The following is a 26,395-nucleotide window of genomic DNA, read 5'->3' as shown; positions in this document are numbered from 1 at the left end:
TCCAATGGCTGCCGTGGCTGGCGCGCTGCGGCTGGTGCACCGCGCTGATCCGATGGCAGGAGCCAGGTGCTTTATCCTGGTCTCCCATGGGGTGCAGGGCCCAAGCACTTGGGCCATCCTCCACTGCACTCCCTGGCCACAGCAGAGAGCTGGCCTGGAAGAGGGGCAACCGGGACAGAATCCGGTGCCCCGACCGGGACTAGAACCCAGTGTGCCGGCGCTGCAAGGCGGAGGATTAGCCTAGTGAGCCGTGGCGCCATTTTTCTAATTTCCTAATTCTTTTTTAAAAAAAAAATTGTATTTGATTTTATTTATTTGAAATTCAGAGCAACAGTGAAAAACAGAGAGACAGAGAAAGAGAGAGAGAGAGATCTTCCGTCAGCTGATTCACTCCAAAATGATCACAACAGCATTTATTAGATCACATTTAAACCAGGAGCCTGGAACTCTACCCAGGTCTCCAAAGCGGGTTGCAGGGACCAAAGTACTTGTGTTGTCATCTGCTTTCTCCTATGCATGGTAGCAGGAAATTGGAACAGAAAGCAGAGACAGGCCCTCTGTGAAATGGGGAGTGAACCATCAGATGGAAGACCTCTTTCTCTCTTTCTTGAGTCCCACACTGTGGCTTATCCTTGCACCACACACAATGCCTGCCCCTAATTTAACCATTGTTGTTGGGGACCACCACATGGCCTGAATTCTGTTAGAGGCCTAGATTTTTTCAGAAACCACCGCATGGCCTGAATTCTGCTGAAGGCATGCTTGGCCAGATCGCAAAGGTGATCTATCGAGTTATGTTAACAAAGGCAAAGGTCATTTGACATGATGCTGAGGCAGCTAAGGAAATGCCATGGGCTCCAGTAAACAGCAAGTGGGGTTGACCCCTGTTAATAGTTAGTCCTCCTCAAGTTTCCTCCACCCTGTGATTGTTCTCTTAATCCCAGCTTGCAAGCAAACACATCTTTCCTGTGAACACTAAAACTCCCCATTGTTCCCTCTTTCACTATGTTTAAACTCCTTCATCACAAAATCTTGTTTCCATGAAACTGCACATTTTTTATGATTAATTGATCACATCACCGTGGATAATAAATACTTGAAATAAGCAGATTTCTGGATGGCTGTCTCTGCCTCCACCTTGGTAGTGGACAGAGTGTCCCCTGGTTTCCTCACATCAAAATCTTCAACCCTTGGGACCCGCTCTGTGGCTTAGTGGGTCAACGCCCTGGCCTGAGGCGCCGGCGTCCCATCTGGGCTCCAGTTCGAGTCCCAGCTGCTCCACTTCTGACCCAGCTCTCTGCTATAGCCTGGGAAAGCAGTGGAAGATGGCCCAAGTCCCTGGGTCCCTGCACCCGCATGGGAGACCCAGAAGAAGCTCCTGGCTCCTGGCTTCTGGCTTCAGATCAGCACAACTCCGGCAGTTGCAGCCAACTAGGGAGTGAACCATCAGATGGAAGACCTCTCTCTCTCTCTCTGCCTCTCCTCTCTGTGTAACTCTGACTTTCAAATACATAAATCTTTAAAAAAAAATCTTCGACCTCCATCTGCTTCCTTAATCTATAGGACTTGTTCCACTTTGCAGTTAACCTGACACCCTGCTGTGCTGGACACAGCACTTTTTATGCAATTAAGCAGTGCTTTCGAACTGCTGCTTGCAACTTGTTAGTAGCTTATTCAATTACTTCAGTGTCCCTGACCAACATTAAATTTTTATTGAAATAGAACAAGTTAGAATAAATAGACCAGATTAAAGTAGGAAGTATAGTATCAAAATGCTTTGCATGTAATTAAGGATTATATTATGCCTCAAAAGTTTTCATCATGTATATGTGTCCTGAGCTAGGTTGTTATATTTTTTGTACAGCAAGTGGGATTTTATTTTAAAAAAAATGTATTTATTTATTTGAAAATCAGAAGGAGAGACAGAGAGAATTTCCATCTGCTGGTTCATTCCTCAGGTGACCACAATGGCCAGAACTGGACCAGGCGGAAGCCATGACCTCCATCTGGTCTCACACATGGGTGGTAAGGGCCCTAACATTTGGTCATCTTCCATTGCTTTCCCAGGCCACAGCTGAGAGCAGGATCAGAAGTGGAACAGCTGGGACTCAAACCAGCACCCAAATGGGATGCCAGCACTGCAGGCAGCGGTTTCACCTGCTATGCCACAGCACCAGTCCCTGGAGTCTTAATAGAGTTCATGGATGGTGCATATTGTAAAAAAAAAAAACTATGTATGGATTTCAGGATTTTTTTTAAAGATGAATGTACATTTATTGGAAAATCAGAGAACATTCTTTTTTAAAGATTTATTTATTTATTTGAAAGTCAGAGTTACACAGAGAGAGAAGGAGAGGGAGAGAGGGAGAGAGAGAAAGAGAGAGAGAGAGGGAGAGAGGGAGAGAGGGAGAGAGGGAGAGAGAGAGGTCTTCCATCCACTGGTTCACTCCCTAGTTGGCCACAATGGCCAGAGCTGTGTAGATCTGAAGCCAGGAGCCAGGAGCTTCTTTCAGGTCTCCCACGTGGGTGCAGGGGCCCAAGGACTTGGGCCATCTTCCACTGCTTTCGCAGGCTGTAGCAGAGAGCTGGATGGGAAATGGAACAGCCATGACTCGAACTGGTGCCCATATGCCTGTATAGGTTGCGGGTACTGCTGGCAGTGGCTTTACCCACTATGCCACAGCACTGGCCCCCAGGATTTTTATACTAAAGTAAACTCATCTTTAATTCTTTCTACAAATGGTTTGAAGAACTCACATGTAAGTTTCCATAAGATGCTTAATATAAATTAATCTGGAATCTACAAATTCAGACAAGTATTTGAAGAGCATTTGAGAATGTCTTAATTTTCATTATCGCACTCCTAATTGTGTTATTAAAATGACTTCAGAGGAAATTATTTTGCAGAGGTGTAAAACAGATATGTGTCTGCTCATTTTACTTTATCAGTGTTTGAAGTGTTTGAAGTAGTTTATGGAGCTGTGTTTCTTTTCCATCCCACTTCCATTGGCTCTTCTATTTAGACAGTCATTGTGCTACTTAATGTAAAACATATCCATGAAGATGCATAGGGGTCAAGAAAAGACAGAGTGTTTTTCTAGTTTTTGATTGGTATGTTTCCATAAAGGTTGAGGGTAGAGTTATATGGTTCACTATAAAGCAAGGTGACTTCAACATATTGACTGTGAGTTCCCCAACATTTCTTGGTTTGTGAAAAGTCCATGATAGTTGTTTCTATTTTGATTACTTTACCTTCAGCACATCATTTATTGGTGGACTGTAAGATGCATTCTTCAGTTCTAATATAAAAATGTATTTTTTTAAAGAAATACTAGTTGTGTTCTTCTGATGATGATTCAGACTCTTCATTTATTCTCCTGAAACCAGCATCTACAATCCTGTGAGGAATGTGCAAAATAAATCATATTTGCTCTCAAGAATATTTAGATAGTAAATGTAATAGGTCAATATTATTTTTGAATCCTTATTCATAAATTTTGGTGATGTTAATAGCCATTTAATAAGGGAGATTTCCCTGGTGGCAAACAGTGTAGTTGAAAATCAGCTTTAAGGTCCCTCAGTGAAACACAGAGTATGTCTTTACAAAATTGATTGAATGAAACTTCATTAAATAAATGAATAAAACAGCCAGTGATGGAGAATGGATTAGACAAGATCTCTTTCTCTTTGACATAACTAACAATATTATGTCATAGTCCTTGGGCCCACAGGGATTTATCTGGGACAAAGGTCGAACCTGATTAGTAACTGCCAAAATACAGCCTAAATTTATTAACTGACTCTGAGTTACAGCTTCAGTAGGGACTGCATAAGTATTTCTCATGGTTCTCGGGTGAACTACATAACATTAATGAACTTAGGGGGCCCAGCGTGGTGGCACACTTGGTAAACCCTCTGTCTACCATGCTAGCATCCCATATGGCTGTCAATTCATGTCCTGGCTGCTCCACTTCTGATCCAGCTCCCTGCTAATGGCCTGGGAAATGCAGCAGAAGATGGCCCAAGTGCTTGGGCCCCTGCAGCCCTCTTGGGAGACCTTTTAGAAGCTCTTGGCTCCTGGCTTCAGCATGGCCCAGCTGTGGCTGTTGCAACCTTCTGGGGGAGTAAACCAGCAGATTTGAGATTCTTTCTATCTCTCCCTCTCTCTGTAACTATAACTTTCAAATAAATAAATAAATCTTTAAAGAAAAGTTTTAAATAATTCATATCAGCCTAAGTTGCAATTAAGGATAAAAGAAAGTAAGCTAGGTTTTATTCTGAGCTATGAAAATGGGTATGATTGGAATCATGCTCATTGGAGAAGCCCAAGGTTTTTTTAATAATTCCACATTGCTAGAGTTCAGTGTTTAAAAACAATAAATACCACTTTTGAGAGCCTTTTTATATATGTTTGACCTTATGACATTGTCCAAAGCAAGAAACCAACTTACAATGAGATCTTACTCTGTATAACAATGCCTTTTGACTTAATTCGTTTGAGATCTAGACTAGAAATATTCTAATTTCTGACCACGCTCTTACTTCCTATTTTTGCTTCTGAATAAATGTTTTGACCCTGCTGGAAGAAGTTTTCATCAGGAAGAAGAGTGTCCTAGAGCATAAAGTCCAAAGTAGTGGCTGTAAAATCTACTCTGGGAGTAGATGTTGTGGCACAGCGGGGTAATCTGCCGCTAGAGTTGAGTGCATCGCAGTTCAGACTGCCTGGTTCATGTCCTGACTTGATTCCAGCTTCCTACCGATGTGACTCTGGAAGGCAGCACTTGAGTGCTTGCCACCCATGTGACAGAAATGGATGGAATTCTGGGCTTCTCGCTTCACCCTGACCCAGGCCTGACGGGTGTGGGCATTTGAGGAGTGAACCAGTGAATGGATGATTCCTCCCTCTCTCCCTCTCTCTCTCTCTCCTCTCTCTCCCTGTGATTTACTGCCTTTCAAATAAATAAAAATAAGTAAACTTTAGAAAATGGATTTTCTGGCACTTTCCACAGAGTTACTTAATCAGAACCTCAGAGGAGGGCCAGACATATTTATTTCATTTGTTCCTATTAATTCTTCGAGTTTACATGGCCCTGGGCTCAGATCTGTGTCAAATTATTCCCTATTGGAAGTATTCATGCAGTGTATAGTTTAGTTTTAGTTTCATTAAGCCTGATGTTTTAGATATTTTAGCTTGCTATCTTTAAGTAATACTTGTTCTTTGGTGGTCTGTGAGCTTTATATGTTTTATTTAATGTATATCCTGATGATGGTAGCTTTTTAAAAGCATGTTACATGACTCAAAGTGTTCATTTTTTTAGTCACAATTTCACCACTCATAGGAACAAATATTGTATCCTAAAGCAGAAGAGTCCTCCAGAGAACATTTCTTCAAGCCCTGGGTTTAATTAAAGGGATGCCTAAGAATCCAAAAGAGATTTTCCTTAAAATACTGACAAATAAACACTCAAGAAGCTCATTCACTCACTCATTACAGTGTTTTTATCACTCTCTCAGTTCAATAAATTCCTCCTTACATCCAAGCCAATTCACTTCTGCTTTAACCAAAGCATTTTTCTTCTTGATCAAACCTCCAAGTATAGAACTGAAAACAGCCGAACATCAAAACCATCCTATTGAAGTACTGTTTAATAGACATGGTGTGTTTCATGAATACCATTTGTTAAAATTTGGTCAATAAAAACAGAAATAATATAGGCAGCATGCAGTTGAAGGTCATTTAATACTAATGAAAGAAAATAAATAAGAGTTGAAATGTGCTTAGCAACAAGTTGGGTGTTTCCCCAGGATGACTAATCATGCTGACAACTGCTGGGTGAAGTACGTCAACAGTTTTATGATGCTCTCTTCTTTATTTCAACTTTTTGCCTTCAGAACCATCCAAGAACTATTTCTGAGCCCAATTTAGTCCATTTTCTTACCGTATCTCCCTATCTGCTTGCATGTAGATTTCTGTTTAATTTCCTAACTAAAGATAGAGACTTTTAAAGCACAAATAGGAAATTCAAGCTAACGATCAGTTTGATTTAAGTTTTGGACAAAGAATAACCAGGCAGTCAGCCATTCAAAAGATGTAAGTGACTTAAGTGATTGTCCCATTTTAACTGGATAGAACAATGGTTCTCAACTCTACACTTCTGGAATGACCTGAGGAACTTACTGTGTCTATCAAAGCTACCGTCGTAACATTGCCAGTGATTTTGACTCAGTAAGGATTAGCTGATCCCAGGCATTGTACTTTTTAAAAATACTATGTATCACGTACTCGAATGTGATCTGTGACCATTACCTGGGAGCTTATGGAAAATGGACAATCTTGCGTCCACTGAGTCAAAATGTTCATTTGCACAAATATTCCCACATTGAAGTCTGAAAGACCCTGCTAGATGATCTCACTGAGCCCAAGTTCAGAGCCCCTGAGTAGAGGAAGCAAAGAGAAGGAAAATCCGGGCAGGTGTTTGTGCAGTGGTGAAAACACTGCTTACATCCGATACCAGGACGGCTGATTGACTCCTGGCTCTACTTCTAGTTCAAGCCTTCTGCTGACACTTACCCTGGGGTGCAGCAAGTGATAGTTCCAGTACACAGGGCTCTGTTACCCATATGGAAGACCTAGATTGAGTTTCTGATTCCTGGGTTTCACCTGGTCGTGGCATGCACATCTTTTGCAGGCAATTCGGAGTGAACCAGTTGATGGAAGATCTCTGTCTCTCTTTCAAATAAAATGAAAATAAATGAGTAAAAATGTACAGAAAACAAAGAAAATCAAAAGACATTTATGGGGACCAGCTCTGTGTTTGAGTCTGGTATCCTATATTGGGGTGTCAGTTCAAAACCTAGATACTCTGCTTCCAATCCAGCTCCTTGCTAATGTGCCCAAGTGCTTGGGCCTCTGACATCCATGTACTGTGCCACTCATGTGGGAGATCTGGGAATTCCTAGTTCCTGGCTTCAGCCTGGCCTGCCCTAGCTGTTATGGCATTTTGGGGAGTGAACCAAATAGCTTGTTTTTCCCTCTGTTGCTGTGACTTTCAAATAAATAAACTAATCCTTTAAAAAGGGCACTTAGGGAGAGGGAATGGTGGAGATAAGTAGGAGGAAGAACAGGATACAGGAAGAGAAGTGGCACAGAGTAAAATGAGCAGAAAAGAAGTTTAAAAAGATTTAACTGAAAAATTGGTTTTACTTATTTTTTAATGGGCAGAGATATTTTTACTGTGACATTCTTTTGCTACTCTTAGGAGTCGAAGTGTGTGTGTGTGTGTGTGTGTGATTATTTATTTGAAAGGCAGGTTACAGAGAGGAAGAGGCAGAGAGAAAGGTCTTCCATCCACCAGTTCACTCCCTAGATGGCCTCAACAGCCGGAGCCACACCAGTCCAAAGTCAGGAGCCAAGAAATTCTTCCGGGTCTCCTGCATGGGTTCACGGGCCCAAGGACTTGGGCCATCTTCTACTGCTTTCCCAGGCCATAGCAGAGAGCTGTATCAGAAGTGGAACAGCCGGGATACAAACCAGCGCCCATATGGAATGCCGGCACTGAAGGTGGCGGCTTTACCTGCTGCACCATAGCACCGGCCCCCAAAGTCAATATATTTTAAATATTTAAAAACCAAATTTTAAATAGACACCTAAAAATTGTACATATTTATTGGGAGTACGATGTGATGTTTTAATACGTATATATATTGTATGATGTCCAATTAGTGTAAACATATCTATTACCTCAAACACTTAACATTTCTTTATTGTGAAAACATTCCAACCTTGTTCCAGCCTTTTGTAAAAGAAAAATCTATAGTACATGGTCTGTAGTCACCCTACTGTACAGTAGAACACAAGAATTTTTTGCCTCTAAGTATGACTTAAAGTATGACTCATTAATCCATCTTTCCCTTTCTTCTCCATCCTGTTTAACTCCCCAGTGTCTGGCAGCCAAGGGATTTTTCAGTCCTTTGAGTTGCCTTCCTTTAGGCTCCACATATGAATGAGCTCATGTGGGTCTTGTCTTTCTCTGTTAGGCTTAGTTCACTTAATATAATGACCTCCAGTTCCATCCATCCAACAAAACCCATGTTGAATTAGCAAATTGCCATACTTCTTCAAATAAGATCATCTTGTTCTTAAGAAATAACTTTAGGGGCCAGCCGTGTAGCATAGTGGGTTAATCTGCCATCTGTAGCTCCGGCATCCCGTATGGGTGTCAGTGAGAGTCCTAGCTGCTCCACTTGTGATCCAATTCCCTGCCTGGGAAAATACTGGAATGTGACCCAAGTGCTTGGGCCCCTGCACCACATGGGAGACCCAGATGTGGCCCTTTGGGAAGTGAACTGGTGGATGGAAGATTCTCTCTGACTCTCCCTTTCCCTCTGTAATTCTGACTTTCAAGTAACTAAATAAATCTGTATCAAAAGGTACTTTAATCACAATATTAGTTATTGTGTTTAAAGAAGTAATGAAGTCAATTGTTTCTGATAAGATAAAACTATATACAAATAATATAATTTTGTAAGTGAGAGATATTCTCCTTACCATGGTTTGATTCTTGGTGATTCACCCATCAGATTCTCAGGGATATTTTGAATGAATTCCCATCCAAATTATTGACTCTAATATAATAAGTAGTTTAAATTCCAGGTTGTGCTTTTATATTTTAAAAAAATCCTATTTAGTGGTGAACCACCAATGAATAAGCTAGTTAAATTTTGACCCAAATTTTTAATACACCCAGTGAAGCAATTTAGAAAGGATACTAAAACAGGGAAGTATTTTAATGAAATATTCAAGCAAGGATGGAAATTAATAAAACCAAAGCAATTTTTAGTTAATGTGCCTTTGGAGGCTGAATTCTCTCATTGTTTTTAGAAACGAAGGGTTTTTTTTTTTTTTTTTTGCTTTGTTTCTGCATCATAATAAAAATGAGTGCATTTTGATGTGTTTATTTCTACTAAGTAAGTAATGCTTATTAATCAACAATTGCTGTTAAATAGATTTACTTTGTGGGCTCTTCCACTTATCCTGCATGAATCCTTGATGTGTGCAAAGGGAATATTTTCTTTGTAAAAGTAATTCTTACAAAACCATGTACAGAAATGTTTCATAAACCTCTTATATCACTCTTTAGAGATTAATTTGTTTTGTTCTTCTTATTTTCTGTCAAACACTTCCAAATGCATTCATGCTTACAGAATTTTCATTTGAAATTTTTATATGTGAAAATCTTGATCATGAAAAGTGCTATTTTTTAAGAGATTTTATTTATTTACTTGAAAGGTAGAGTTACAGACAGAGAGAGGGAGAGACAGAGAGAGATCTTCTATCTGCTGGTTCACTCCCCAAAAGGCCGAAATGGCCAGAGCTGAACCTATCCGAAGCTGGGAGCCAGGAGCCTCTTCTGGGTTTCCCATGTGTTTGCAGGAGCCCAAGCACCTTGGCCATCCTTCTCTGGTTTCCTCAGAGAAGCAGCCAGGACAGGATTGGAGCCCATGGATGCTGAGCTCGGGCAGGAGCTCAGCCTACTATGCCATGGTACTGGCCCAAAAAAGTGCTATTTTTAAAAATTTATTTAACTGTCTTTTTAAAAAATCAATTATAAAGTATGCAGTAAAATTCTGTAATTCCTTTTTAACATCTTAAATAAAACTTTTATTTATGCACTTGCATAATGATTTAGAGAGATGTTTCTTTGCATTTTTCTGTACAGAATAATATCATGTCCAACTGAAAGATATTTTTAATATTCAAACATTAAGCATGATTTTATGAATATCATCAATGTTCAAGGTGGAAAAGGATCCAGGTAAAAATAGGGAGTCATGAGGTGACCAACAGTATTATTTAAGGAGCTTTTAAACATAATCATAGATACTACTAATAATTTAAAGTTGTTTGATCTGAGATTAAAGGGTTCAGAAAAAATTTAAAATATTTGACCATCTATGGAAGAAATTACTACCTTTAAAAAAATAAAGTTGACTCAAAACACATGAAAAATTTAAAATACATGGTTTTAGAATTTTACAATTGTTATTAAGTTTGTAAGCTTGTGTTTGATTATAACATTGTTTTCATATTTAAGTAGTACATTCAACCATAGAAATTATTTTAATGTGAGCATTTAAGAAATAATTTGAAAATAAATTTGGGGTAAATTATCTTAATATTTTCTTCATTGTTCTCCACATTTGATAGAAAAGACCAAATTAAAGGAAATCTGAATAGTTACATAAATCACCACAGAAAATAGAATTTAGCACAAGATATGTGTGTCTAGCATTAAAATATGATGTGACTTTAGGATATGATTGTTGACTCAACTCCACACTGTTAATTTCCAGCTTAGCAATGCCTGTCACCTAGAAGCAAATTAACAGACTGTCCTATGATAACACTTATTTCAAACCCAGTAATTTGTTTATTTAACTTATTTCTTCTACTTTAATTAGTGACTCATGGTGTGTCAAAAGAGCTTTACTGAATCTGGAAGTCAAGAACTATATTTAAATCTATTCTTCATAAAACCATTTATTAAAAATATCTCCTTTATGTAGGATGAATTGCAAATTGCACATATAAATAAATATACAGGTTAAAAGGAAGGGGCATCAATGTAAGCACAATATATGATGATGAAAATATAATGGGTAGATGTAATTTGTTTAGGTACTTGTTATATAGGAGTGTATATAGTGTATGTAATAGAAATATAGATAAAATTATATGAATGCTAGGTACTGTTCTAGAAATTGGAATAACCAAAAATAAAATAAATATGATAAACAAATTGCAGATTATATTAGGTAGTGATCAGTGTTATGCCAAAAAAATTAGAGAAAGGAAGACAGAAGAAAGAAGAGGAAGGTCCATCAGGAGTCAGTTGTCTGGGAAAGACTCAGTACTAAACAGAGACAGGCATCACTGAAAAGGTGAATTGGTCAAAGACAAAGAAAGTAAATGAGGAGGCCAAACTGGCTGATTATGTAGAATTTATACTATAATAATTATAACAAATTGTTTGTCATCATTTCATGTAGCACAACTTGCAAATACAAAATCAAGATCTATTTTTTTCAAAAATATAAACTTATGATAAAAATATCATAAGATTTTGGTGCTTCTATGTCTTGTACTGTTTAGGGAGTAATATCATCATATCCAAAAGAAGAAATATTAACTTTCAAATATGAATTACTTGATGAATATCATCAACATATTCCTTGGAAAAGAATCCAAGCAAAAATATGGAGTTATGAAATAATCAACAGTAGTATTTTTTTTTTGACAGGCAGAGTGCACAGTGAGAGAGAGAGAAAGGTCTTCCTTTTGCCATTGGTTCACCCTCCAATGGCCGCCACGGCCGGCACGCTGCAGCCGGTGCAACGCGCCAATCTGAAGGCAGGAGCCAGGTGCTTCTCCTGGTCTCCCATGCAGGTGCAGGGCCCAAGCACTTGGGCCATCCTCCACTGCACTCCCAGGCCACAGAAGAGAGCTGGCCTGGAAGAGGGGCAACCGGGACAGAATCCAGCGCCCGGACTGGGACCAGAACCCAGTGTGCCGGTGCCACAGATGGAGGACTAGCCTATTGAGCCGCGGCGCCTGCCAACAGTAGTATTTAAAGAGCTTTTAAATCTAATAAGTCTAATAATGTATGCTAACAATAATTCTAAAATATTTTAATGTTGATGTGCTCTATTTCTTGGTATTTTAAATTTGTGTTTCACAGTTGCTATCCCTCTGATAATGAACTGTGGTCTCAGCAGATACTTTCATTGAGTTGGCAGTATTTGACTGACTGACTTACTTAAATAAGATTCTTATTTATTGTGTACTAAGTGCCGAACACTTTACTTGTCACTGAGGATAAAAATTCTATAGGAAAGTAAACTTCGACAAACTCAGGGGTTAGTGGGGCAGGCAAACATGGAAAAGTAAATACAATGTATTATAGTAAGTACAATAATAATACCTAATTGCTGCTGGGCAGGAGTAATGGGGACCATGTTAATCCCTTTATACCTATATCTCTGTCTTCACTCTTATTATATCAGTACTAATTCTAACACCATCTTTAAAATAGTAAAATGAAATGCAGAGTGGTCATACAATTTGCCCATATCACATGGATGAATTTGGGACTTGAGCCCAGGCCTTCGGATTCCATAGACCGCTCTATGAAGCTTCTCTTCTTGCTTATTCAGAGGCAGGAGTGAGAGAATCACAGCTTGGGGAAGTGTCTGGGAAGATTTAGAGTGAGCGTTTGCTGTATGGAGATAGGCAAGGTTTTTGCCATGGAGAAATGCCTTCTGCGAAGGTAATGAGGCTCCCAAAATCATGCTCTGCAAGGAAACAGGAATTGCCCAATAGTGTTTCTGTCTGCAGATTGTGGACACCTGGTAAGAAACACCAGCAAAGGCAGGCGTGGGATCAGCTTTTGAGAGGACTTCTGTCCACTGCTAAGGATTTAATCCTTGAGTATCAGATGACCAGTAAGTTGTTAATGTTTTGACTCAACACTGATTTTATAGAGATTGATTTATGTTTTCAACGCATCACTTTTAGAGAACAAGGGGGATTCTTTGGAAGGAAAAGATGAGATCTGAGTAACCTTATACAACTGTGTAGTAACTTAGAGATGAGGTTCTGAACAAAGTTGGAACAGAGAGCGGGGGAATCATGAGGAATATTTAAGAAATAGAAATGTGGAATTGTTAATAATTAACAGTGGGAATAGGAGAGAAAGGAGGAAGAAGAGTAGGATCATGGGCAGGAGGGAAGGTAAGGTCGGAAGAATCACTGAGTTCCTAAATCTGTATGTATGAAATGCATGAAATTTTTATACCTTAAATAAAATTTAAAAAAAAGAAAAAAAGAAATTCCATTAGGTTGTAAAATTATGGAATTTTAAATATCATTTATTTTTCTTAACAAAAAATTGATGTTAATTGTAGTAATTATCATGCATGTGCTGTGATCCAGGAAATCTAATATATTAGTAAATTTCTTAAAATAAGTTATACATTTTTTAAAAAGAAACAGAAATGCTAATACTTGATAACTTTCTTAGGTATGAGAAGTCATAGTGAAGGGAAAGGAAACATGGACAATGCATGCCAAATTTCTAGCTGAGCTACTAGATGTATGATGCTCTTGAATTGAAACAGGGAACAAAGAGAATGCTCTCAGTGGTGGTGGTGGTGGGAAAGTGAGCTACATTTCACTGTGTACAGCTTGGGATGTCTAAATGGGCATTTCCACAAATGACTGAAAATATACATACTGCCGCTCCATAGAGAATTCAGTTCTGGACCTGAGAGTCATTTACCTCTATGTGATATGCACAGGACATTATGAATATTTCATGCAGAAATGAGCCTGTAGCCCTAAAAAAAAGACAGAAACTGAAAATATTAATGCCCAACAGGTAGGATCTTGAAGTGGTAGTCAAAAATGTAAAAGAAACAATGCTAAAATGGAAATACAAAAGCCATGAGATGAAGTGCTGCACTGTCATATAAAACTTGTACTTTGAAATTCTGTAAAGAATTCTCTTTGGGATAAGTGAACTATACAGTCATGACTGTTATGGCTGCAATTTTGATGCACATCCCATAATATTATTTTGCTAAAGAATGCTCTGATATGATGCTGTCAACTTAAAGGATCTTAAGAGACCAATGAAACTTTTTGTTATACTTGCTGTAAATTTCATTTCCTTTTTATTTCCTTCTCCCCTCTCTTTCTCTCCTTTCTTCTCCATCTCCCTTCTCCCTCTCTCAACCATTCTTCTTGCTACTCCCCTTCCCTACATAAAATGCCCTGCCTACTGAATTCTTAAATGTATTTCTGAGAACATCTTCTACATTAGGACCTTACTATGCTCATTGTATGAATTGATTCTATTGCTTACTTTTTCCCAACCTGACAAATATGTTATTCACTTATCTCAAATTTGACTGTTGTTGAGTGAGTTTTGAAAAGCATTAAAATTATTTACTGAAACAAAAAGACATAAGAAACAAAATATGCAAATTAATTTTTAGGATTTTCATTTTTGTGTTTTTAGTGAGTTGCAAACTTGATTCACTAAATGCTTACTGAATTGATTCAGTGATGGATTGAGAAACAGCTTTCCCAGAACTCAGCTTTTCTCAACTACTGCAAATAACTGTAGGAATTTCTCACGCTTGACTGACTTTGATGGAGATCCCATCTTTGTCTTCTGCAGTGACAAGGACAGTGTGTGCGGAACAATGTGATGGCAGGTGCTACGGGCCCTACGTCAGTGACTGCTGTCATCGAGAATGTGCAGGGGGCTGCTCAGGACCTAAGGACACCGATTGCTTTGTACGTCTCAGTATTCCCTTGCTCTCTCTTCCTTTGCTTTTTAGCTCAGACAGCAAGAACAAGTTTAGCCATTTTAGGTTAAGAAATGCACTGCACCCTACAAGAAAGCATTCCCTCACTGATTTGGCTACTGATGAACGCATTGTTCTGTTCTACTAAATGAATTGTGTCTTTGTGATATAGTTTATATCACAGATGAAATTTATTCTAGAGCACAAAAGAGAACATATCTTTCCCAAAATAGTTATTACCTGTTTATGTTGTTACATTATTGAGTCTTGTGGGTGAAGTCATTTGCATTTTGTTTGCCAATGTGAATTTCAAGGCTATAACACAAATTTGTGATTTTTTCCAGTTTATACGGTTTGAAAACTAATATTCAAAAGTTTTAAGATTTTTATTGCATATTTAAAGCAATTTTCATGTTAATCTATGTGATTTTTATTTTAGAAGAGGAAACTTTTGTTAAAATGGACATTAAGTTTGTTGGGGACTGCTTTAATTATATTTTAAGGTCATATCTTTGATATAATTGTTTATGTTCTTTGGAAAGTATATAAGTGATTCTCTGAGGTATCATTAGCTCAATTCCATATACACCAAACCCTTGCTTACCTTAAGCTTAAGCTAAAAATCACAAAAAAAGTTTTATTGTTAAAAATATTTTCTTTCTTCTTCTCACATCTCCAGCAAATAATCATATTATAGTAAAATTGAGCATTATTTTTCAAATTGACAATTACTTTCATAAATAAGTTATATAAATTTAAGCTCTTAGGAGTTATAATTTCTGACTTTTGAAAAATTTCACAAGAAACTCACTGTAAATACCATTTTCTATAGTGAAACAAAAAATATATGCTGCATAGGTAGATAAGCAGGCAGAGAAAAGGAAGTCAAAATGCTAAAAGTTTTAAAGTTATTCTCAGCTGGTCTTGAACTGACACCTTTTGTCTGTCACCAGGATGGGCAGGGTAGGAGGAAATTTGATTTTGACAGCAATGAACACTGCAGGTGATACATTAGCAAATCAAAACAAAAGCAGTAATAAGCAACAATATCAAAAACTCTCACTTAAAAGTTTTGCCCTGAATTCTTTTCATGGTTCCATTATCATGACAACAGAGTGCCAAGTGAGGCACAGAGTTCTATTTCATTACTTTTGTGGAATGGTCCAGTGATTCTTTTGGCATCTGGTACAGAATATTCAAGAATTCCAGACAGAGACCTGAATGTAGATTCCCTTGTTTTGTTTGCTGTCTGAAAGGTGAAGTGTTTGTCCTCTGGCTTACGTGTTCCTTCATTTCCAAGCAATCTGTGTACAGTGTTACATAAAGTAAGTCAGTAAAGCAATTAGAAGGATACACAAAGTTTATGGCCATAAATTAAAACTTACTGAGGTTCCTAGATTGGTTTTTAATAGATTCTTTCTAGAAAGTGTCATCTTAGTGAGAAATGTATCATCAGTGAATCTCACTCTGATTATGCATCCAGTAGACCATCATCAGCGAATTGTCATGTTTGTGATAAAGTGCTTGCTAAACAACAATTGATGAAGCAAATGTTTTGAGGAAGCAGAATAAATTAATGCTTATTAATAACTGACAGTATGACAATTTGTGATGAAATATAAAACTTAGTTTGAATTCACATTAGCTTGCCTTCCTAAATTATTCCTATGGAGGCTTAATTTCTTAATTAACAGAATTATCTCAACACTTTTGATAATCATACTTTTATGTATTAATACATATATCCTCTTTTTCTATCAAATACCCAACTCTCCAGCGGTAGAATGGATTTGAGTTCTTCTCAAATGAATTTGAAAATATTACTAAAATGTGTTCTCAATATAAATATGTCAGCAGAAATAAAACTGTCTTATTTGAATGTCATGAATTTTGCAAAAGGGTGTAGCCTTATGAAAGATGTCAAACAAACCAGAATATATTATTTAATTACAGGCTAACTATAACTAGGTTCTTTATTACATTTTGGTATTACATGCACTTTGTAATCAGTTGGTCAGTTGTCAGATTGTTTTCTTAAGCCCAATTTAAGTGGCCACCACAATGTTTTCTCACATACAAAGGTGATGATTATATTTAATATGTTACCTAATGCACTGAATTCTCCAATCACTAACTCAGAAGAAAGCCAAGCTTGTAGAATTAGAGATTAAGTTGTCAGTGCCAGACTGTAAGATTAAGCACAAGTCCTTTAAATAAATGTGAGTGTAAGGGTGGGAATATGATTATGCTCTTCAAACTGAATATATGAAATACATGAAATTTGCTTACTTTTTATAAATATTTTTTAAAAGAAAAGTAAAAAATAAACTAACCCACTGTTGGTGGGAATGCAAACTGGTTAAGCCACTATGGAAGTCAGTCTGGAGATTCCTCAACAACCTGAATATAACCCTACCATACAACCCAGCCATCCCACTCCTTAGAATTTAACCAAAGGAATCTAAATTGGCAAACAAAAAAGCTGTCTGCATATTAATGTTTATTGCAGCTCAATTCACAATAGCTAAGACCTAGAACCAACCCAAATGCCCATCAACAGTAGACTGGATAAAGAAATTATGGGACATGTACTCTGTAGAATACTATACAGCAGTCAAAAACAATGAAACCTGGTCATTTACAAAAAGATGGAGGAATCTGGAAACATTATGCTGAGTGAATTAAGCCAGTCCCAAAGGGACAAATATCATATTTTCTCCCTGATTGGCGACAACTAACTGAGCACCAAAGGGGAAACCTGTTGAAGTGAAATGGACACTATGAGAAACAGTGACTTGATCAGCTCTTGTCCTGATTGTTGATGTACAATGTAATACTTCATTCATTTTAGTATTTTTTTTTGTTTTATTCTAGTACTGGTGGTTGAACTCAGTAATTAACACACAATTATTCTTAGGTGTTTAAATTTTAACTGAAAAGTGATCCCTGTTAAATATAAGAGTGGGAAAAAGAGAGGGAGGAGATGTACAATTTGGGACATGCTCAATCGGACTTGCCCCAAATGGTGGAGTTAGAAATGTGCCAGGGGATTCCAATACAATCCCATCAAGGTGGCATGTACCAATGCCATCTCACTAGTCCAAGTGATCAATTTCAGTTCACAATTGATGGATCTGATAGGTCTAAGAGTCAAAGGGATCCCACAAACAAGACAAGTGTCTGCTAATACTAATTGATAGAATCAAAATGGGAGAGAATGATCCATCATGGGAAGTGGGATACAGAGCAAAGCAGACTCATAAAATGGAAGATGTCCTAAATAGCACTCTGGCCTTAGAATCATCCCTTAAGGCATTTGGATCTTGCTGAAGAGCCCATGAGAGTATTTTAGGCATGGAAAGGCAAGACACTCTGGAAAAAAAAAAAAAGACCTAAATGAAAGATCTCTGCGAGTGAGATCCCAGTGGAAAGAACAGGGCCGTCAAAGAAGGAGGTACCTTTCTCTGAAGGGAGGAGAGAACTTCCAATTTGACTATAACTCTGTAGGAATAAGATTGAAGTCAGCAAACTCAAAAGGCTTCCATAGCCTTGGCAACTCATGACTAGAGCCTAGGGAGATTACTGACGCCATAAACAAGAGTATCAAATTGTTAAGTCAACAACAGGAGTCACAGTGTACTTATTTCTCATGTGGGATCTGTCCTTAATGTGTTGTCCAATGTGAAGTAATGCTATAACTAGTACTGAAACAGTATTTTACACTTTGTGTTTCTGTGTGGGTGCAAACTGATGAAATCTTTACTTAATATATACTAAATCAATCTTCTGTATATAAAGATAATTGAAAATGTATCTTGATGTGAATGGAATGGGAGAGGGAGTGGGAGATGGGAGGGGTGCGAGTGGGAGGGAAATTATGGGGAGGGGGAAAGCCATTGTAATCCATAAACTGTACTTTGGAAATTCATATTTACTAAATAAAAAAAATTAAAAAAAGAAACACAAAAAATAGAGTATCATTTTGTTAAAAGTTAGAGAAATGTATGCTTAACTGATATTGAGTATAATAATTCAAAGAATAATCAGATTAAAAATCATTTTTTATTATTAACTATCTTAAAGCATTTAAGCCAATGTTCAGTTTCTAAATTTGTGAGTAAATATTAAGTAGTTTAAATATCAGTAACTAAAAGTGATAGATATTTACTGATATCAGACAAAAACATTTTATGAAATTTTATACAAAGAAGTGGCCATAAAACTATTACATTTTACTATTTTTCTGAAGCTGATATATACTAAGAATGCAACCTTTTCATTAAACTGTTACAGTGCTATTGCTTCATTAGTGAGTATTATGAAATGTATTTGTAAATGAAAGTAATGTTTCCTGTGTTGCAGGCCTGCATGAATTTCAATGACAGTGGAGCATGTGTTACTCAGTGTCCCCAAACCTTTGTCTACAATCCAACCACTTTTCAGTTGGAGCACAACTTCAATGCGAAATACACCTATGGCGCATTCTGTGTCAAGAAATGCCCACGTAAGTCACACAATACAAATAGCCAAGTCAGTTAGGTCATCTTTGGAAAATGATGACATTTCATTCAAGTTAGTTTCACTTGGAAACTTCTAATACTGTTATGAATTTCTTTGGATATGATTTCTGTAACTTCCATTTGACAAATAAGGCAATCAGTACAAATAAATTTAAATGATCTTAAATTTGACAGCAATAGTGAAATGTTGTTTATTCCTAAACCCTAATTATTTTCACTGTACCTCATTTTTAACTTATCTTACTATTTATCAGAAAAATAATTGCTTAAGTGGCAAGAAAATATGTAATGGATAGAGCTGACTTCTACTAAGAATCAGTTTCTACCTAAAACTATTTCTCAGTATGCTTTTATATTAGAGTATACAGCAGTATAAATTTAATTCCAAATATAATACCAAATATAATCTTTTTTTAAGATTTATTTCTTTATTTGAAAGTCAGAGTTACACAGAGAGAGGAGAGGCAGAGAGAGAGACATCTTCCATCTGCTGGTTTACTCCCCAAGTGGCCACAACGACTGGAGCTGCCCTGATCCTAAGCCAGGAGCCATGAGCTTCTTCTGGGACTCCCACATGGGTGTAGGGGCCCAAGGACTTGGGCCATTTTCTACTGCTATCTCAGGCCACAGCAGAGAGCTGATGGGAAGTGGAGAAGCTGGTCTCAAACCGGCGCCCATATGGGATGCCTGCACTTCAGGCCAGGGCATAAACCCACTGTGCTACAGCGCCTGCCCCTCAAATAGAATCTTAAAACAGTAAATATAAAATGTATATTAAGAGAGCTTTAGCAAACCAGTGACCTATCTTGAGGAATCCAATTGACCAGCATAACTTTAATCAGCCATTTACTATAATATGTGAGGGTATTTCCAAGAATTTGTGTAAAAATGGAATTATAGATAATTTTCTTTGATGCAAAAAGTTTGAAATCCATGCATAGTATTTTTTAATAAGAGTGTTCCATGAAATTTTTGAGGGTACATGTATATACTGAAATTTTGTAGTTAATTAATTTGCTTCAAATGACGAATGACACTTTCTTCCTCTGTTTTACCTATTGCAAAGCCTGAAAAATCCCTATTTTAATCCACATACTTGTTTTTAAAGAAAGACTTAGAAACCTGCATCATACAGGTGTGTTGGCCATCTTCACTTTGTGTATGTAATACATTAGGGGCATGGGATTAAAGTGGCTATACTTTATGGTTTTACCTACTTGTGAATCACATGACTTTGAGGAAACCAGTTCTCTCTTGCTCTTTAAGATGTGAAAGTTAATAATCATATACCTCCTCACTTTTTCCATTATAAAAATCAAAAAGGACATAAGAATAAGAGTGGGGGGAGGGCAGCGCTGTGGAGCAGTGGATTAATGCCCTGGCCTGAAGCATCGGCATCCCATATGGGTGCCGGTTCGAGACCCGGCTGCTCCACTCGCTATCCAGCTCTCTGCTGTGGCCTGGGAAAGCAAGTCTTTGGGCCCCTGCACCCGCGTGGGAGACCTGGAAGAAGCTCCTGGCTCCTGACTTCAGATTGGCACAGCTCCGGCCATTGAGGCCAGTTGGGGAGTGAACCATTGGGTGGAAGACCTCTCTCTCTCTCTGCCTCTCCTCTCTGTGTAACTCTGCCTTTCAAATAAATAAATAAATCTTTACAAAAAGAATAAGAGTCGTGGAATATTAAAAAATCTTTGAAAACACAAATCTAATTATTGTTATTAAATATTTTGTATTGGTTAATAGAATAATTATGTTTGGAGATGGCCCTTAATTAGCATTTAAAGTAGCATACACAGTATCTTTAGCATGGTAGAAATTTCCATCTTAAATTTTTCAATATCCAAAATAATATCCTTCATTTAAAATCCTCTGATCTAATCATCTTACTATCCTTGCAAAATTTGGGGCTAGAAAGTAGTGAGTAGTGTATGATGGGACTCGATATTATACTTTTTCTTTTTGACAAATGTTTTCTTACTCTATTATTTTCAAAATCTGATGACTTCCCTGCAGACTATCAAAACTGTGCTTTTTTGAGATTTTGTTGTTGTTGTTGCTTTATCTTTTATTCCAGACCAAAGGTTAAAGACCAATATTTGAGATGGAATAGAAGAAATACCAGGAAAATCTGAACTGGGGAATTTTGTTTTCTTTTCTAAAGCCTTTAGAGTGGCTCATCTGAAGGCTGTCATTTGGATACTCTAGCAAGAGGCTAAGGATTTAAAGTTTTTATGAAATAATAAGCCCAGTTTACCTTATATATATAGTAACTTCTGAAAGTTCTTTCTTAGATTAGTTTATGTAGTCAAAATACACACTAATTGAAAATACTTCAGTATTTGGCTTCTGTAAAATTCAGATCATGTTGGTTCTAATTTGCAAGGCTTGATTTGTTAATCTGGAGCTATTCTAGAAAAACAAATACATTTAGCTTCTCACTATGGGTCTATAATTTCTAATCCATAATTCTGACACTTTAAAAATGCCTAGCAACATGTATTTTTTAAAAAGTCATTTGCCAGCAAAACTTGAGCCTAATTGATGTAAGGCTATTTATAATTTCTGTTTATTCTACTTGGTATAAATTGCTGCAGCAATGCGGAGGTGTCTAATTATAAAATATTTTCAAGAGCTTGCAGAAAGTGCAGTTATGTACTTAATATATTAGTATATTCACCTGTTGCAGGTTGGAATCCCCTGAGACAGAGATTAAGTTATTAGGGAATATTTGCAGAGTCAACACTTGGGGAAGAAAAGAAAGCAGCATTGGGCTTTGATGCCATCTCAGCGAAGTGCCTCTTTGGTGGTAGAAGCTTGCTGATACATGTTGCTAAGAATATAGAAATAGACACAATTTGCACCTTGTTCCTGTGGATCCATTTATATACTGTGCCTCGAAGTCTCTCATTTCCAGATTTTTCAGTATTTCTTCCTCCAGGGCAAGCCCCTGGTGTGAGTTTCCATGTAGTCTAAGGTCAGACTGCTTCTGTATCCAAACAAAGTGAGTTATCAGTTGCACTACCCAGAACTGTGCCCTTGGTAGGACTTTCATACCCACTGTCTTTCAAGACCGGTCCTAAGTGAGGCTGCGGGGAAACTGCCGTCTCCATCAGCTTGCACCCACACCAAGACTAGTTTTCATTTTCCTCTTTCAGTTTATCAGAAGTGCCCCTCTCAGTCTGAATGTAGCCATAGTTATGAGCTGAGTGTGAAGCCCTAGCATAGTGGAGGATGGCATGGGGGTCAAAAATACCTGCTTCTGCAGTTTATTTGTGTTTCTTCTACTCATATCCCATCACAAATGCACTGCTTCAGCTTTGTGATTTTGCTGTTGGATCTATCAAAATTATATAATCCAGTATGAACAGATGTTGGTTTTTTTGTTTTATTTTGTTTTGTTTTTATGATGGTCAGTTGTGATCATTGACACATGGTTAGATGTTCCATCTCTGTCAGGACCCAGAGCATGTCAGGAACTTTTCATAACTGGGAAACAATCCTGTACTACAGATAGCAATGCTTAGCTCTAGAAACCTGTGGGTCTCTGCTGTGATTTTCCAGTTGAGACTTGTCATAACTCCACACAGCATAGATACTTCCAATATAATAGAGCATGTTGAGTCTTGTACCCCAACTAACAGAATTGGTTGTTAGAAAGTCTGGACCTGTGCCAGTTCCTTTATGGGATACCCCTCAAGGCTAGAAGTCTTCTATACCATTGCATATTGGGCCGAAGCAATATTCTCAGGCATGGAAGGATGCTGCCTTCAAACTCACAGCGGCCTAGTGAATGTTGTGTTCTCCCTTTATTGTGGAAGGGGATTATATATTTATATGTGTATGGAGGGGATGTCCTGGAATATCCTAGGTCATTGGAATCCTAAAAATGTCACCTAAGTGTGAGGTAGTAAGAAGTTCCTTGACGGTTTGTATATCTTTCCTAAAGTACTCTTTCTCCACTTAATGTTGTTTCTTTGTGGAAATATATGAGACATTTCCATGGCACCCTACTGAAAGAATGCATTTTAAGCATTTCTTCTTGCATAGAGTGCACTCTCTCAATTCAAGGCATTTTGACTTATGCTTCATTTGGACTACATGAATTTGAAGTATTTTTAAGACTTCAAACATACATCATGACATGAAATGACCTGGAACTATTGAAAAAACACAAACTAAATGCCATGTCATTTCTTAAGTCTATAAAAGAAATACAGTCTATCTTGGGGTCAACTCAGAGTGTGGAGCAGCAGCTATACAAGTATAGATGTTCTTAAAAACATTGCCCAGGGTTTTGAATGTAGATAGTTGGATAGAATATTTCTTGTTGAGATGCATAAACAAAGAGTTGTTTTCGAGGAAGAGACACATATACTGTCAAAGATGCTAATCATTTTCAAACCTTAGAATATCTTGTTTGAGGTTGACTTGCTGAGAGTGAACATTTATTTTACTTTTTTTTTCTTAAAAAATCAGATAATTTTGTGGTAGATTCCAGTTCTTGTGTACGTGCCTGCCCTAGTTCCAAGATGGAAGTAGAAGAAAATGGAATTAAGATGTGCAAACCTTGTACTGACATTTGCCCAAAAGGTGAGTTACAACTAAAATTATTTCGGTTAAAACAGGGGTCTATACCTAGGTTTTCCTTTTTTAATAAGCTAATGAAATTACCTTCTCAGAATATACCTACTCACACAACCAAACATTTCCCCACATACTTTACATGACTTTGGACAGTTCCCAAATTATTAACTGTCATGATGTTATATCTTACTAGTTTGAGTTGTGTATTTACATACTATGATCAAAAAACAAACAAAAAACATCAGAATGAACTCAGAAATGAAGTTCCATTTTATCCTATCTGTAGCACATAGTAGAAGTTTTGCAAAAATAAGAGTCCACATTGTTATTTTAGCACTACTACATGTATTAATTGCTTTCAATATATACAAAACGATCTCCTAAGCATAACAAGGGATGCATTTCAAAAATAATATAGGGAAATCACAAGGTTTCCATAAGCGCTAAATAATTGTTGCAGATAATTCATGCTATTGTGTTTTAGTGGAGAAAGATGGACTTTCCAGCATGAGTACTCAAATTCTTCACCAGAATGAAAATGAAATTAATAGGTACAAAAGAACAATCTGAATCTCCAAAAGGCAGTTAAACTTTTCAAAGTATCAAGGACTGCCTTGGAAAAGAGCAAACTTCAGACTTACTTTTAGGCTACATGGTCTCTCTCTTAATTAAGTAGAGCCTTTAGAAAGTATAGATAATAATCTATATCTATATGTAAGTATAAATATTTAAGTGATTACTGACTTCGATTACAACTCACAAATATATTGTTATTTTTAAATGAAAATGCAAAGATTTTTGACCAAAAACAAGTTTCCCAGCCACCTGACAGTGAATCTTATTTTTGCAGCTTGTGATGGTATTGGCACGGGATCGTTGATGTCAGCCCAGACTGTGGATTCCAGTAACATTGACAAATTCATAAACTGCACCAAGATCAATGGGAATTTGATTTTCCTTGTCACTGGTATTCATGGGTCAGTATTACATTTTTGTACAAGACTGTTTTATAAAATATAAACACAGCTCAAGAGATTATGTAGCTTTGTTGGTTTGATTCCTCATGACCCAGAAGAGTTTTATCTTTCATTAATGCTCTTTGCCTGGAAAAGCAAGGGCCAGATCAACAGCAGCAGTGGCAAACTGGAGCTTCGGGATGCTTCTACTTAGGTTTGAAAATATAAATTTGTATTTGTGCTAAAATATATTTGTAGGTCATTCTCTTCAAAGGCATAATTTTCAACAGTCTTGGCTTCATCTTACCTATGTTCGGGAAACAATATAAATGTGTGAGATGGCGAATTTCGTGCAAACATCTAATTTATTAGGCCAAGATAAATCAATGCAATGTAAATTATTATTTTCACATGAAACAAATCAATAAGGTGAAATTCTCATGTGCTTCTTTCAGAAACATTCAGTCCTCAGACAGCCACTTTCTCTATTTTTCTAAGTTGGAATTTACTGCCACAGTAAGAGAAATGAATTTCCTTTTGGTATTAAAATTGTAACATTGTCTAGACGCCTTCATTACAGAAACACCTGCTGGTTTTAACTGGAAAAAACACCAACATTGTATTCTTTAAGTTATAATAAAAATGTCAGTATTTTTACTTTATATTTTATCTGTTTGTATATGTTACTTCTCAATCCCTGAATATTAGCACTACAGGCAAGAAATAAAAAATGTCACTGACATATTTCAATTCAAAATCTTACCCTGAAAATGCATCACACCATTTCTAGAAGCAAAATAATTTAACACATTATGAGTAAATATGTCCAAATGGGAACAGAAAGAGCAATAGAAAAATTTCTTTCCATTCAAATGAATTATTGCATATGTTATGGCATAAAATATCTCCTTACTTTAAAGTGTAGCTTTCAATGTGGTTCTGTATCAGGTACTGTATATACTGTGTCCAGAATTGTGTCCTGAGCAGTTTTTTTTTTTTTAATTAAGACTAACTATTTTAACTTCTCTTTAAAAAATATTTAGAATTAGTCTTCCCAGCCTATAGTCTCATTGCTATAATCTGTCAGAGCTGGGTAGCATCAGCCATTTCGAGATGGGACCCATTCAGTTGACTTTACCACAGTTCCCCTGGTCCTCTGAATCCATTTACGTTGCTGCCTTAGCCTCCTTGGTGCATTGAGTAAATGACATGGGATAGTATTTAAACGCATCTTTGTAATTCAATTTATATATGACATTTAGTAAAGCAATACATCTACATTTTAACTTTTCAAAACTATATAGCACCATAAATGGACGATCATATCATGTTAATAATGTCTTCTGAGAAATAAAATGCAGTAACATTGCCTGCATCCATGTGTAAATAATAAATGAAATAATGCCAAGTCTATCGTTGTGGAGGGAGATTTGAAATCATATTCTCATGAATTGTGTAAGAAAAGTGATTTTCATAGCTATCAGTCCTCAAACTTCTTTTTTATCTATTAAGCTTTTGATACTTTAACTATGAAGTAATATTTATACATAATATATCCTACTTATATATATAATGTTTAAAATCATTACAATTATGTAGATACTTTTTAAAGAAGAAATACTAATATGTAACAAAATATGTATTGATAGGACATATCCAGTCTCCATTAAAGTGTGGCTTTTTTAGAAATGAGATGTAAATTATCTCTGTATAATAAGTACAGAGAACTACTGAGGCAAGGGACAGCTGACCAGTGGAATAGAAAATAAGTAACCGGATGTATTGTTACATAACAAAAGAAAGAGGAAAATAACTTTCCTGGAAATCAGGCCAACATGACTATGGAACTAAATACAAAGTATGACCAAGCATGAGGATTGCACACACGAAATTCTAAATGTGTAATAGGATCAGCTTAAGGTTCTACAAGACTTGATGCAGTTCTTTGTTGTAAGAGACATTGAA

General features: G+C 37.0%; 1 protein-coding gene across 1 annotated transcript in view; it reads left to right on the top strand.

Annotated features, from left to right (window-relative positions):
* The window catches only part of ERBB4 (erb-b2 receptor tyrosine kinase 4), an 812,545-nt gene that overhangs the window by 437,444 nt on the left and 348,706 nt on the right, over positions 1–26,395 (top strand). Inside the window, exons 6-9 of the mRNA XM_062197030.1 lie at positions 14,241–14,359; positions 18,733–18,874; positions 23,367–23,480; positions 24,325–24,451. Coding sequence (XP_062053014.1) covers positions 14,241–14,359; positions 18,733–18,874; positions 23,367–23,480; positions 24,325–24,451 — 502 coding nt within the window. The remainder of the gene's footprint in view (positions 1–14,240; positions 14,360–18,732; positions 18,875–23,366; positions 23,481–24,324; positions 24,452–26,395) is intronic.

Source organism: Lepus europaeus, chromosome 1 (assembly GCF_033115175.1).
Source record: "Lepus europaeus isolate LE1 chromosome 1, mLepTim1.pri, whole genome shotgun sequence".
NCBI classification, from domain to species: Eukaryota; Metazoa; Chordata; class Mammalia; order Lagomorpha; family Leporidae; genus Lepus; species Lepus europaeus.
The sequence above is the reverse complement of the archived record's forward strand: the minus strand, read 5'-3'. Positions and strand labels throughout refer to the sequence as shown.